This window comes from Sinocyclocheilus anshuiensis, unplaced genomic scaffold, assembly GCF_001515605.1.
Source record: "Sinocyclocheilus anshuiensis isolate Anshui unplaced genomic scaffold, SAMN03320099.WGS_v1.1 scaffold1957, whole genome shotgun sequence".
NCBI classification, from domain to species: domain Eukaryota; kingdom Metazoa; phylum Chordata; class Actinopteri; order Cypriniformes; family Cyprinidae; genus Sinocyclocheilus; species Sinocyclocheilus anshuiensis.
In genome coordinates this window covers 862189-877254 of record NW_015537935.1, presented here as the reverse complement: position 1 = coordinate 877254, position 15066 = coordinate 862189, and the positions used below count along the sequence as shown (strand labels likewise).

Here is a 15066-nt window from a genome sequence, read left to right as displayed (position 1 = left end):
CATGTGCGTTAATTTGATCTAATAATAGACATCATACATTAAAAATGAATACTCCAATGATACATATTGTATGTAAAATATAAAACATGTATGTGATAAATAAAACATTCGCAAATATGTAAAATGTTTGAAATGGACATTACATTGAGGCACAAATTACCCCTACGGACTAAATGTGGTGTGAGCCAAGTCACGTAAAAATGAATGAAACATGGCAGAAACAGTAATACGTAGACTTCCAAACTACTTTTTTTATAATGGTGTACATTAAAATGAAATCTTTTCACAAATGATTACGATTGTACTGTTTGTGTGAGAAATAAAAATGCTCTCGCGCGGTAAAAGACGGAAGGTGTGTGTTGTGCTTTGTGTCTGTTTGTGATTGGCCGTTTCCAGTCCTCGTTTCTCATTTCCGCCAATCAAATACAGGATAACGCCCCATGAAAAGTGATAATTTGTACTAGTCAGCTAGTCGGTGAGGATTTTGAGCTGATTTTTTAATTTCGTTCACCAACGAGATTTGCTCACTGACCCTTTTCATAATTAAGTTTCATCATTACTTCTTTAGGTGGCGACAAATACATTTACTTTTAGGCCCCAAAAACTATTTGCATATGCTGCTTGGCCACAACTGAAAATGCATAAATGCAGTAGCATTAAAATCTGGAATCACTATAGTTTTTATTTAAAAAAAGAAACTAATACTTTTATTCCACAAGGATGAATTAAATAGATTAAAAAGACATTTACAAAATTACAAAATATTTCTATTTCAAATAAATGCTGTTCTTCAAACCCTTTGTTCATCTGTGAATCCTTAAAGCAGACACTGTATCACAGTTTGCACTTTCATTAAACATTGATAACAATAAGAAACATTCCTTGAACAGCAATCAGCATATTAGAATATTTTCTGAAGGATCATGACTGAAGACTGGAATAATGGAGCTTGGAATGTAATGCCATCATAAATATATATTTTTTAAATATATTAAAATATAAAACAATTTTTGATTAAAGAAAGTAACCTAACTGAACAAAAACATGAAACTTTTGAATGACAGTGTGTGTATATCAAATATGGTGATCCTGCAGGTCCATGAAGCCAAGGTGCTAAAAAAGCTGTATGAGGCCATGGTGCGGTCCCTCGGGCAGGTGATGTCTATGCTTGTAGTCCAGAAACACCATCTCTGGCTGAACCTGGCTGAGACGCGAGATGCAGACAAAGTTTGCTTTCTTGATGCTCCCAGCTCTCAGGCTGGCCTCTTCGGCAACAATGTAGAGGACTTTGCCCAGCAGTTCTTGGCAGTCCAGAAGCAGACAGAGGCCAAAAATCACATCTTGCCTCGGCATGATTCAGCTGCCACCAAGCCACCAAGGTTGGGTTCTACACCTGCTCATTGCCGAGGGCATCCCCCTGCATCCCGTTGGATGGTGACAGCCCGATTCTCAGGGCACCACTAAGTCTTTTATTGGCGCTTTTCCACTGCATGGTACGGCACGGTACGGCTCAGTACAGTTCACTTTAGGGGGGTTTTCCACTGGGTACAGTACCTGGTACTTTTTTTAGTACCACCTCGGTTGAGGTTCCAAGGGAACCGTACCGTTACCAAAACGTGACGTGTAAACTCTGCTGATCACGGATTGGCCGGAGAGAATCGTTACTTCCTGCGTCACTGAATTTGCGACACAAACACAACAGAACCGCTAGATTTAAATCAGCCAGCGAAGGATCGAACGCAACTGTTTTGAACGAGCGCACCTTTTTTAACAACCAAAAAGTGGCTGTTTCGCTGTCTGTTGAGGAAATACAGACATTCCTCTCATTGATAGCAGAGGTGCGGATCCAGCAAGAGCTTGATGGGGCGAGGCAGAATGAAAACGTTTTTCAGGAGTCGCGGCAGTAGAGGCGGCGCAACTATAAACGACACGTGAATAATCCCGCCCACTCTAAAGCGGTCCTGAACTGCAGTGGAAACGCAAACCGAGCCGAGCCATTCCGTGCTGTACCGTACTGAGCCGTGCCGTGCCGAGTCGTACCACGCAGTGGAAAAGCGCCATAAGAAGATAGAAGACTTATGGGTGACCCAGGGACAGAGGGAACTGCCCCAGAGGGTGGTGACTTCGCCACTCCCTCCCCCAGAAGAGGGCCTGGGGCTTACATCTGGTGACCCAATGGCCAGCAGTAGCCAAAACATCACAAAAAAAGCAGTTTTCTCAATCCCTGTGTCAGATACGTCAGGGTCTGATAATGAGCAATGTTACACTTTCTCATGTTCAGTCTTGACGCCTTCTTTGGCCACAGGCCAAGAGGTTGCGGTTGCAGGATGCGCTGCTTCGTCACACACCTCCTGCCAACCCTTCCATTGCCAGCTGTTTTATTCCATGACCGAGGTCCCCCTTGGCATGGATGCACTGGCACACAGCTGGCCCAGAGGTCTGTGCAAGTATGCATTTCCCCCAGCTAGCCTCCTTGCACAGACTCTGTGCAAGATCAAGGAGGACGTGGAGCAGGTCTTGTTGGTTGCACCCTACCGGCCCACACGGACCTGGTTCTCGGACCTGATGGTCCTCGCGACAGCCCCTTCCTGGCGGATTCTCTTGAGGAAGGACCTCCTTTCTCAGGGATGAGGGCACCATTTGGCACCTGTCCAGATCTCTGGAACCTCCACGTGTGGCTCCTGGATGGGACACGTCAGACTTAAGTGGCTTACCACAGGCAGTAAAATATACTATCACTCAGGCTAGAACCCCCTCTACTAGGCAGGCTTATGCCCTAAAGTGGAATCTGTTTGCTGAGTGGTGTTCTTCTCACCAAGAATACCCCGGAGATGACAGATCAGTGTTGTGCTTTCCTTTCTGCAGGCGAGGTTGGAGCAGAGGCTGTTCCCCTCCACCTTGAAAGTGTATGTTGCCACCATTGCATCACTGAGCTCCTGGACAGTCTGTGGTGCTACTTGGCTGCTTCGGATGCTCTGATACATAACATTCCAGAGGTTCTCAATTGGACCCAGGTCTGGGGAAGCTGCCCACACACTTTGATCACATGAAGCCGGGCATTGCCTGCTTTTTTAGTAAGTATACAGTTGGCTATAGCACGTGGAGGTCTGTGCGATGCTCCAAGAATAATTCTCCCCAGAACATCTCTAACTCTCATCTGTGAAGAGTACAGGGCACCAGATTTAGTGGACCTGCCAAATCTGGTGTTCTCTGGCAAACACCAATCCAGCTGCAAAGTGCTGGGCTGTGAGCACAATTCACACTAGGGGTCTTCAACTAAAACTGCTTGAGGTCCAGTAATGAACCCTCCTCACAAGCCAAGGTCCGGACAATTATATACCTAAAAACATGAATTGATGGTTTTTGCCAGACCAGGGTATCTGCAAGATATTTAAGCTCATGTTTAAGACTTTTTAGGACCTTTTTTAAGACCTGCACAAATGAAATTAAAATGACTGTAAAAAGCATGATTTAGCCAGTTTAGATACAGGTTTTCAGAAAATGATAAACTTCACATTTCAGCCTTTAAACAATGGAGTCAAAAGTATAAATTATTATATTAATTTAAACAATTATTATCAATCAATTAGTATATTAATTAAATAACATATGTTACTGTCTTTAATTGTTTAAATATTTATAATGCATTATCTTGTCGGTCCACCATTTCACATTTACAACTTTCATTTCACATTCACAACTTTCATTTCACATTCACATTTGCGTGTTTGCTGCGTAAAAACATGGGTTGATTTTCACATTGGTCTGAACAAAAACAGCAGAAGGGCTTATTGAAAACGCACATTCATTCTCTGCCAACAGGAGCGGCAGAAATACAGCGGTTTCCCCTGTAGCGGCTGTACAAATCAGGGCAGCAGCTGACTTTGAAACGTGCAGCGCTTACATTTATTCAATGAAATCACAGCCTTTTGAAGTTTAATCGTCACATTAAGCCGTGTTGCAATTCTTGTCTGACCTCCCCAAATTTAAGACCTCCTGAAACCATAATTAAGACTTTCTTGTACCATTTAAGACTTTTTATGGCCTTAAATTTGATACAACTAAATTTAATACTTTTAAAGGACCCGTCAACTTTACTAATTTTTGAGAATGCCATTGTTTTTCACTCACTGAAAGTTTAATCTCTCTCTTCACTGCACGCACGGCCGCATGTCTGACGTAGCAAGTTAACTGTAGTAACCCGTGGCGCCGTACGACCCAACTGAGCTCACCTTGATGTGATTGATATAAATTTGATTTTATTAGAAAATAGCGTTTGGCATTTATTTATTTCATTATGTCAAAAGGCGGTCCAGAGTCCGCCAGTTGGCAACCCCTGCCCTACAGGATGTCAGGCCCTCATGGAGTCTGTTTCTAAGTTTTGACCCGAATAAAACTAGAGACAAATCAGTCAGGAACAGTAAGAAGAGCGCAATTGTCTGTGGCCACCACCTGCACAACCATTGGGGGGTTGTCTTGCTGTTGCCTCTCCAGCTTCACCTGTTGTCGTTTTCATTTGCACCAAAGCAGGCGAAACAGATTCACAAACACTTCTGCTTCCAAACTGGACAGATTGATATCCCTAAAGTTTATCTGGCTTGGTGTTACACTGATTATTTAGTGCAATATTCAGTCCTATTTGTTTATAAAAAATTTTTTACATAAAATTCCAGTTTTTAGCTCTTTGATGTCATATGTAGAATTGCTAAGTTGACATTTTTTCCCCATTTACCATTGTCCTAAAGAAGCAGTTCAAGCCCTGAGGTTAAGCTGCTCTACTTTTGCCATGAATGTAAAATTATTAACTGGCTGTCACATATTGTTTGTCTCTAATTGGGTTTCATGTGATGAACAAGCAGAAGGTTAAACATTAGAATGTACCAACAGTAAAATTAATACCCTGGAGGATCTCAATACTTTTGGTCAGAAAATTTGTTTTTTTTTACTTTTGTTTATAGACTGTTATTCCATCTGAGAAATGAGCTCATTAAGAACATACCAGGAGAGACATTAAAGATAAACCAATAAAATACAAACTGGCAGAAATAATGAAAAGGTAATCAAATTTAATAATCTTAAAAGCCAGATCATCTTTGACAGAAAAACATAAGAGGAAATAGTTGGTTTAGTACAATATATTTCAGTCTCGATAGACATAGAAATCGATCATTCCCCCACTTTTTACACTATAAAAGGCCTGTTTATTTATGGAACAGTCTTTATGAAACAGAATGGCATTAGAATATGATATATGAGCTAGGAAAACCAAGTGACTGAATATAAAATAATGTCACATTGGGAATGGGCACAGTACTTGCTGATGAACGAGTCCATAGTTGTCAGCAAAACATTTACATACATTTGTCATTTATAGACATTTACACACTGTATCAAGAATGGAAGTACAACTTGAGAGAGAAAACAACTGAACTTGACATCATTTACAACATCTACACTTAAAGATGCTCATGCTGACTGCTGATAACTGGATATTAAACACTGTCATCCTTCATGTCCTTGAAAATGCGGTATTGCGCAAATGAATACTGTTAACTCGGATTCCTTGTTCTGCTTCTTCAACAGGCGATGAAGCCAGAGTTCAAGAGTTTATGGGGAAGAGTTTTAAAAACACAGTTGTGGTGAAATTTCAGTGATTTTCTCCTTCTTGACAGTGCAGGTCATGAAGTTTCAGAACAGATGTATCCATGGGTTTTTAGAGGAAGTTGAAGGATTTTAAATATTGCCACCAGATTTTCAGCATAAAGGGAAATGAAAGATAAATAAAGAATCCCGGGGTATTATAACCCTAAGATTCATTTGGTAAAGCAACTAAAAAATGTGTCTTTTATGGAGGTTAATTTTCACTATTATGTTAATATGAGGTTTAATTTCTTCATCAGCCACGGTAAATGATGTAAAAAGTCCGGAAGGTCCAGGAAATGTTGAGATGTTCTCAGTTCTACTGAAATTGCTTCTGGGAAATTGAGTTTTTCCTCAAATTTTACTGCCAAAATAAAGGGGAAATAAAAGAGTTGTTCTCGTTTGCTATGTCCGGTGCCGCTTTGAGTCAGTCAGTCAGCTGTTCCATTGAATCACTCACTGAGGATGGGAATGCTGGCATGATCCAAAGAAGCTAACAGTTCTTCATTACAGCATTCTGCAGAGAGAAGAGAAAAAAAAAATCAATAAAAACAAAAACTTATATTGAAGCACATTTACCATAAGTACAACACGAAGCCACAGCACAACACATAAGTAATTCTAACTGCTATAGACTGAGCAAATGCTGCCTTCTAGTGGAAAAGTTTAAGTTGGTCTTACTGAAGATTTTTATAGAAATTGCACAAACAAATACACGGCTTCACATCATCAGACCTACAATGTTGAACACCTTGCTGGAATGTTGATTATTAAAAGCCTATACTGCAAATATTGCACTCATATAATGCCTTTTCAGCAGAGTTCATGCAGCAAAAAGGGCACTGCACTGAAACTCTACTTGCACTCACTTTGCAGTGCTGAATTCTGTAACCTTCAGAGCACCATAGTTAATATGCTGTTGTTGTGTGTATGGTCTTACAGTAGGGCTGCACAATATTATTGACAATACCAAAATATCAACAACGTGCATATCGCAAGGGCTTGCGATAACTCAATGATTTTAATTGAAGAATAATGGTTTAATAGTTTGTGGATTGAATAAAGTCTATGCTTCATAAAGAGAAATATCATAGATCACACTTTGACTTTACATTTGCATTTAAATCTTCAAAATAGTCAATGCCTTTATTCATTCCTAAAGCAAACTTTTGCCTGATTACGGTTTACATTTACATTTACTGTTTGGACTGCAATCTTGAGCATGCAAGTACAAAACGACACATTTAGCGTGTGATACCAGGGAGTTGTCCCGGCGAGTCTCATCTGGGGGCTGTTTCATAAAACAAGTTTACCAAATAAGCCAGGCTTATTTCAGTTAGTCTGACTTATTTTCACTTGATTTGGTTTCATAAAGCAAATTTACCATAGCTCAAGCTCAGTCAGTGTGGCAACTTATGCTGGGAAACTAACCTGATCCAGGGCAGGCTAACTGTCAGGCTAAGCTGAGACAGTGACTCTCTCACATACAATTATTTGACTTTATCAGTCCAAAAATAAAAGTATACAGAAAAAGCAACTTAAATAAATCAAATAAATAAAAATATAGGCTACAACTGACTGTATTTAATGTATTGTGCCCAAGATTGAATGACAAGACATATGAAAACATTTGATAATGGTTGCTACATGTGCATTCAGTTGATCAGCAGTTTCTAGCCATGGATATTAGTAGAACATTAAAACATTACAATATAAAATTGCTCTTTAAAGCATTAAACCACTAAAAGTTAAAATCACTAAATTAAATATGAAAATAAATAATAGAAAACAGATTATATTAAACTGGTAAGAGTCACATTAACTCATTTGAGCTAGTATTAGCTCGCTTACATTTGATTTACAGTTACTGCTAACATAAAAATACACATATATGTAGGTTTCAAATTCTACGCGTCACATTTAATGTCCAACAACAAATATTTTAGCAGAATGCATATTTTATTCAGAATTATTGCACTATTATTCTATTGCGTTCCATCTGTTTAGCGCGCATGCACGCATTGGTTAATAGGTATTCATATAAACAAAAACATTTAGTAATATTTCTTATATTATAATTATATTGAATTATTTAGCACGCAGCAGCGCTCGTTCACTCACGTAAGCCTCGCCCACTCCTGACAGCAAAATGGATATATTTGCATGACTTTCTAACATTCACAGATGAAAAATATACCTGTGAAGTGTCAGTTATGCACTGAGGAAAACACAACATCTCAAATACATTAAACAGCACTAATATTCGCTGTTTGCCATGGTGGATCGATTTGATCCATGATCGACATTAAGGGCTGCTTAAGAATAAGCGTGCACATCAAATTATCCTGACTCACTGAACCTGGATCTAATTAGTGAGATTGTGTGAACTTAAATTGTCGTTTATGAAACCGCTTTAGTCCCGATTGATTTAAGTCAGGTTTTGGACTTTAATCCCCGCTTTTCTTAGCGTCTTTTATGAAACAGACCCCTGCTATGACCGGCTTCAATCCCAATCAGCAGCAAGTAAAATAATAATAGCAAGTTAAAAGGTAGAGTATAATACAACATTTATTTAAAAAAAAACTTTGACAGATTAAAAACAGCAGCTGTTCTTCCACATAAATCACTGCCTCAAAGTTACCAGGATATCCCTAGAATAAAATGAGCAACAACATGCAACTAAATAAAAAGACAGGGAATGTAATTACTTTAAACCAAATAATTCAATATAATTATAATATAAGAAATATTACTAAATGTTTTTGTTTATATGAATACCTATTAACCAATGAGTAAACTTTTGTCATTGCATTAATTCTAGAGATGCACCGATGTGTCGGCCAATAAAAAAATGTTTTTCCCCACTATCGGCCAATTGATAAAAAACAGTCGATGATCAGGGCCGATTATATGCTGTCAATCAAAAGGAGGAGGCCAAAACTCAAGAGTGTGTGAAGAAAATCTCTTGTGTTGAAACTAGGGCTGTCGAAATTGACGTTATAAAAAATGCATTAAAGGATTAAAAAATTTGCAACATTAAAGCAGGCTCTATTTGACCCAAAAAAATCACCCATAGTTCAAACCAGGGTTTGCCAGATCCGCGGTTTTTCTCAAAACCAAACAATGCGCCTCCCATCCAATAATCACTAAAAGCTTTGTGCTTTGTTACTTGTGATAAGAAACAAAGTCTCATTTTTCAAATTCTGTCCATTCTGTCATGAAATCCAAACAATAAATGCCGTTTTGATGCTCACAACAGCTTAAGCAGCAAACTTTGCAAAACACAAAATTGATGTCACTGCCAAAACTTTTGGCCATGACTGTAAATATAATTTGCATTTACATTCAACAGTGCTGAAGTTTAACTACTTATCATATTTTAGAGATATTTTATTACTATTTATTAGAGATGCACCAATGTATCGGCCGATACCGATTATTGGTGCTAAAAGCAATTTTTTCACTATTGGCCATTCACAAAGAGCTTTGTGCTTTGTTACTTGTGATAAGAAACAAAGTCTCATTTTTCAAATTCTGTCCATTCTGTCATGAAATCCAAACAATAAATGCCGTTTTGATGCTTTTAAATGAGGTGTGACGGGATCACTGTGTAGCAGCTTCAGTTCAAGCGACAGCGCAAATTTCTTCCACTGCAATACAAGTTATAGCGCAAAATAAACATGAATGAACATCAAAAGGTATGTTGAAAGATACAGTACAACTTACCGACATGTATCACATCTCATGTAATCACTCAATCAGCGTTTAAACCGCAGAAAGACGCCAATAAAACAGCTTGTGAACAATGTCACTTAACGTTGCATTTGCCTCAGCAAAGTTATCCAATGTTCACAGCTCATTAGTTAGCTACAACAACACTAAAGAGGAGCTCATTTACATTTAATTTTATATGTATGTTTGAATTAGGGTTGTGACGGTGAGGAAATTTTCCCACCGGTTAATCGACGTGTGACAACACGGATAATACCGGTATCACCGTGGGGGCAGGGGCGTTCCCTCTTTTCCTCGCTGTCCTTCGCTTTTAAATAGCTTGCAAAAGCAGCGTGCACATTTTACTTGCAGCAATTCGGCGTCAATTGCTTGAATGCAACAACAAAATACGTCAAACTAACTTTAGCCTATATATAAAACAAAGAACTTTTATTAACAAAACGAATAAAAATACACCATGCTATAGGGCAGGCTATGCCTAATATAAAATAACAAATAACTTGCATAAAGTTTAAATAGGTAGCCTATACAAAACTGGAAATAAGTAAACATGTATAATATATAACCAAATAAATAAGAAACGTAGAAAGTTTATTAGCAAAACGAATAAGAAAGCTTCGAGGCACGGCATACACCTTGATGTCAAATAAAATAATAAATTACACAAGTTTAAATAAAGTAAAAATCAGCAAACACTGTGGAACCAATTAAATAAGAAACAAATGTTTAAAAAAAGCTTCCAAAATCACCTTAGATAAATGGCAAAAGTCAACAGGCTTTTCAAAATCCAAAATACTGCCAAACAGGCGCTTTTGCATTTCGTTGCGAAACTAAATCATCCGCCATCATCTTGTCTGTCTCACCTCACTCTTCTTGTCAGTCAGCTCGACTCACTCTCCTCACTGGAGAAATGAAATCTGATCTGTGATGCAACTGTCGTTCGGCACGCTGCATTGAGCAGCCGCGTTCAGTTTTTTATTGTAGTGTCTGTTCTTTTACTGAACTAAATTATTTTTATTACTATAAAAAAATCAAAGCAACGGTGGGGGTCGGTGCCACGGTGGGCAAGTGACGTAACCGGTGTTGCGGCTTAACAACGGTATCACCGTCAGCACCATCTATCGCGGCAAGCCTAGTTTGAATAAATCTTGCATGAAATTATGTGTAAATTAAGTGTAATTATTATATCTGAAAATGAATAGCAGTTGAATATAATAGCTCTGTTATTCATTTTAACCTTTAATATAACAGTAATGTACCAAATGAGAGGGTTCCCAGTATAGTATCAAACTATTGGTATCGGCAGATATCATTATCATTCTGAATAATCGGCTATTAAAAAAAAATAAAAACCTGTATCGGCCGATCAAGATCGTTGATCGTTTTTGGCTATAAAAATCCGGTACGGAGCATCTGTACAGTAGTATCTTGGCTATATAATTTCCAAGTTTTAAATGATTTAATTATAACTGATTTTTACTAGTATCCCATATTGTATATTATATATCACATTTTTTTTTATATCATGCAGCCCCACCTTACAGTCTCTGTTTCTGAATGCTGGGACATTATTTGGCCTGATCAATATATCAGTCTATGAAAAATAATGTAGATGGGAGAAGCTTTGAATAAATAAGGAATAAATGAATGTTGGATGATGTAACTGTGACATGGTGACAAACCTGGCTCTGAGCTGCTACTGGCTCTACAGGAGGATACAATTGGATTTCTTTTTCGCTTTCTTCTTTTCCACTGGTGTTTTCCTGTTAATTTGTCTGACCAAGTCATAGAAGATCTGCAATGTGCAAAGAAAAAAAAAGAGATAATCTTAAAATACTCAATATAAACATGAAACCAGACCTGCAAACCTTGAAAAAATTTTTTTGAGTACCATCAGTGTGTACTAGGCATGGGCCGATTACCAGTTTCAAGGTATACCGCGATTTGAAAATTTCACGGTTTCAAAACCGTGAAAGTCTCCTCAAAGACTGAAAGTGTAGGAATCCCTCAGGTTGAGTGCAGTGTAGAGAGTAACACGACCCTCCTCCTCCTGTTGGTGCAAGCGAGCGGTCAGTCACGTGTGTATAGGATGGCTTCCCCTGGAACTTACGCAATCGGCAACCGGCCGTTTTTTGTCTTATTGCAAGCAACTCATCTCTGTTCTGGAATTGCACAAACTGCGTTGCAATGCAATCGTTTTCCAAAATGTAATTTATGTGAAAATATGAAGTCTGTAAACGCCCGTTAACACAGGCCAGAAATAAACAAATTCTACTGTTCCTAATATTCTGTATGTTGCTCAAAAACAAAATATATTGTGTTTAGCAGAAAAAAAGTATTTTTTTTACCCAGTCATTTAAAAATAACACATTTTAGAGCTGTAACGACAATACCGTGATATTTTTGCTTAAGGTTATCATACCGTCAAAATCTCATACCGGCCCATGCCTAGTGTGTACCCGCTTCGCAAAATGCATACAGGTTGTCAGGTCTGTTAAACTACTGGAATATGTTCTGAATGGGGGAAATGTCAAATGAGTAAATGTTAAATGCTCACATCAAGGACGTTGATTTTCGATTTGGCGGAGGACTCTAGAAAGGCACAGCTGTTCCACTGCCGGGCCAGATTTTGCCCCTGTTCTTTCCCCACCTCCCTCTCGTCCTCCAGATCTCATTTATTACCCACCAGGATCATTGGCACCTACAGTCAGAGTGGAGGAGAAAAAGAAATAGTTACACAAAGGTAATTATGTGGATCTACCATTTCACCATGGAAACTAAAGGGTTATGCAACATTTATGAATCCATTGTAGTTTTGTGACATTTTCAGTCTGTTTATTAGACCAGTGAAGATGAAAGATGCCAAAAGATATTCTCAATTTTAAACCAGAAGCTGTCCCCACACCACATGACATGATTTAAATGAGCACAATCATACCAGCCACAACTAAAATCTCAATATGCACCTTTTATGGTAAGAACCGAGCTTTCTGATAATATAAGTTGGTCAGATGTTGTAGTCAAGTCTATAAGCTGTAAACAAGTTACTTTCTGCTTTTACCAGACACATTGTTTATTATAAACAAGTAACCAATAAACTGAACAAAGACAGTACACATGGACAACTAGGGTAACTAGGGGAATCACGATGATGGCACCGTTTATTGGCCCAACTCTATGGACAACAACAGTCTGCTATAATGTGTATGTGTGTCTACAGTGTGTAAAATGGTGCGTGAGTGCAGAGGTGATTGATTTAAAGCCACCTAGAAAGACGCAGGACTGCCAGTTTTCCCATTTCACTTCAGTGGCCTTAAACAGTGGAGAGCACACAGAGCGCCTCTCTCACTAGACTACTCTTCGAGCACCAGAAACCTGCCATGTTTGGACTGGCCAGATGGAAAAGGTTTAAAATCTAAACAAACCAGGAAGAGGTAGTGGTCAGCGCAAATATTTCAGCACAAGCCTCTGTAGAGAAACAGAACTAGGAATGCCATGTTTTAAGCTGAAACTAAATGGTACCAAAGCAGGCTGGAGACAAGGACAGAACCACCAGAAAGTGATATCATAAAAGCAATACCAAACCAAGCCAACCCACAGCTTCCTCAAAAGTAATTACAGAATCAGTAACTATAATTCTTATGCGAGATCAGAAACCAGAACCCAAAGAGTTCACTCATATTCTCTTAGTGAGAACAGCTGGCCTTAAACTCACACTATTGATGTACCGCCCTAAGTGGCCCATTCATGCCATCCAGCCTCAATAGATCTGAACCTTTGCTGGGGACCAGGACTTAGTGTGGTCCAAACCGCAGAAGCAGTGTGACGAGAAAGACAGAAAGAGACGCAGACGGTGTAAGGCTAATCAAAACACATTCCAGAGATGTTAACTGCTCATGGCCAGTGCTACACACACACACACACACACACACACACACACACACACAGTGTTCTTTCCACACGTCCAAAAAAGGGCATCCCATGACTGATATAGAACAGAGGCAAGCCAGAAGATTTGGGTTGAGGGTGGGCTGCTGCAGAGATGGTGTGTAAACCCATGGGATGACAGATTCATTTCATCAGTACTCTTGCTTTGCTTAGGGTTGGGAAATATATAGAATATTCACAATATTGCTGGCAATATAAAGTAGCATGTCATTAGACTAAATTGCACACTAAATTGTCTGACTTGTTTAATATAAATAATCAGCAAGCCATTATACAAAATAGAAAAATCTTTTGATTTTTGATCTTCGATTTGAAAAAGAGAGAAAGCGATAGTGGTACTTTAAACTGTGTAAACAACTACCAGGTGCATTTGGCTTGTGATGGGAAAAAAAATCATGGTTTTAGTAAGGCAGTGATTTGATAAACTAAGTCTTTAAAGTGTTTTTCTGTGCGTGCATCCATACATCAACGTCCACTCAACAGGAATATTTTCTCTCACACTTACATCCTCTGTGTCCTTTACTCGTAGAATCTGCTCTCTTAAGTCCTGCAGGTCGTTGAATGTGGACTGTGCTGTGATTGAGTACACAAGAGCAAAGCCCTGACCGTTCTTCATGTACAGGTCCCTCATAGCTGTGAATTGCTCCTGAAAGAAAGAGAGGTAAAAAAACAAAACAAATACACAATGAAAAAAGTTAAAAGTGTTACTTTGTAAACTTTGACACAAATATATACATATATATATATATATAATATTATATATACATATATATATATAATTTTTTTTTTTTTTAAGCGTCAGTTTTGGGTGAAGTGACTTTCAGTGGAGGGGAAGAAACGTCTCAGATTTTGTTAAAGGGGTCATGAACTGCCTTTTATTAATTTGTACAGTTTTCTGAGGTCCACTTATAATGTTATAATGTTTATAATGCACTTATACATTACTTTCGGGTCCAATAGGCAGTACTGCATCGTCACTAAAGTTTATAATTTGCATTTCTTTAAGTCTTGCCAGTGTATAAACCATTCAGCACTTGCACTCTCTTCTAGGGACGGTGCGCTCATGCACAATCAAAGCACACACACATAAGGCCGCCTCACATACACTCTAAAAAATAATTCAGGGAACTTGTTACCACAATTTAAATGCATGGTTGCAAGTTAAAAATTCTAATTTAATTAAACCTTTTAAGTTGCAAACATTATGTTGTGAGTTCAGTTGACACAATAATGTTGATTATTATATATTACATATTCTGTGTAATTTAAACTCAAATTTCTGCGTTAATTGAATTTCTTTAAAAATTAAGATGTAATAACTCAATAAAACGGTCTTGTTAACTTTGGAAATTGGTTAGTGCATTTCTAGTCCCCAGCATGCTTTGCATAGGACTGGATAAGGAGAGTAAATGTTGAAATTAAGGAGAGTAAATGTTGAAATTATTCCTGTGTTATTTTATGTGTTTTTAGTGAAGGGAAAGACCTATTAGTGTTTAATGCTGTTAAGTTATGGTTACCATTGTGCTGAAGAGTAGACCACATGAAGGTAAACACTACATTGACTCTATTAGCAATGACTGCGCTAATGCAAAGAAAAGAAAGCACAAAATCACTTTTACGGACTTTTAAATTAAATGTTCCCCTCCTGGTGGAATGACCTGCCCAACTCAAACCGAGCAGCTGAGTCCTTAGCCATCTTCAAGAATCGGCTAAAAACACATCTCTTCCATTTTTATTTGACCCTCT

At 38.4% G+C, this 15066-nt stretch overlaps 1 protein-coding gene across 1 annotated transcript in view; it reads right to left on the bottom strand.

The window, feature by feature from the left end:
• Positions 1–5717: 5717 nt before the first annotated feature.
• LOC107658639 (ras-related protein Rap-1A) overlaps positions 5718–15066 on the bottom strand; it is a 25770-nt gene continuing 16421 nt past the window's right edge. The window contains 4 exon segments of the mRNA XM_074186898.1: positions 5718–6157; positions 11055–11167; positions 11930–12073; positions 13826–13966. Coding sequence (XP_074042999.1) covers positions 11078–11167; positions 11930–12073; positions 13826–13966 — 375 coding nt within the window. The 3' untranslated portion in view covers positions 5718–6157; positions 11055–11077.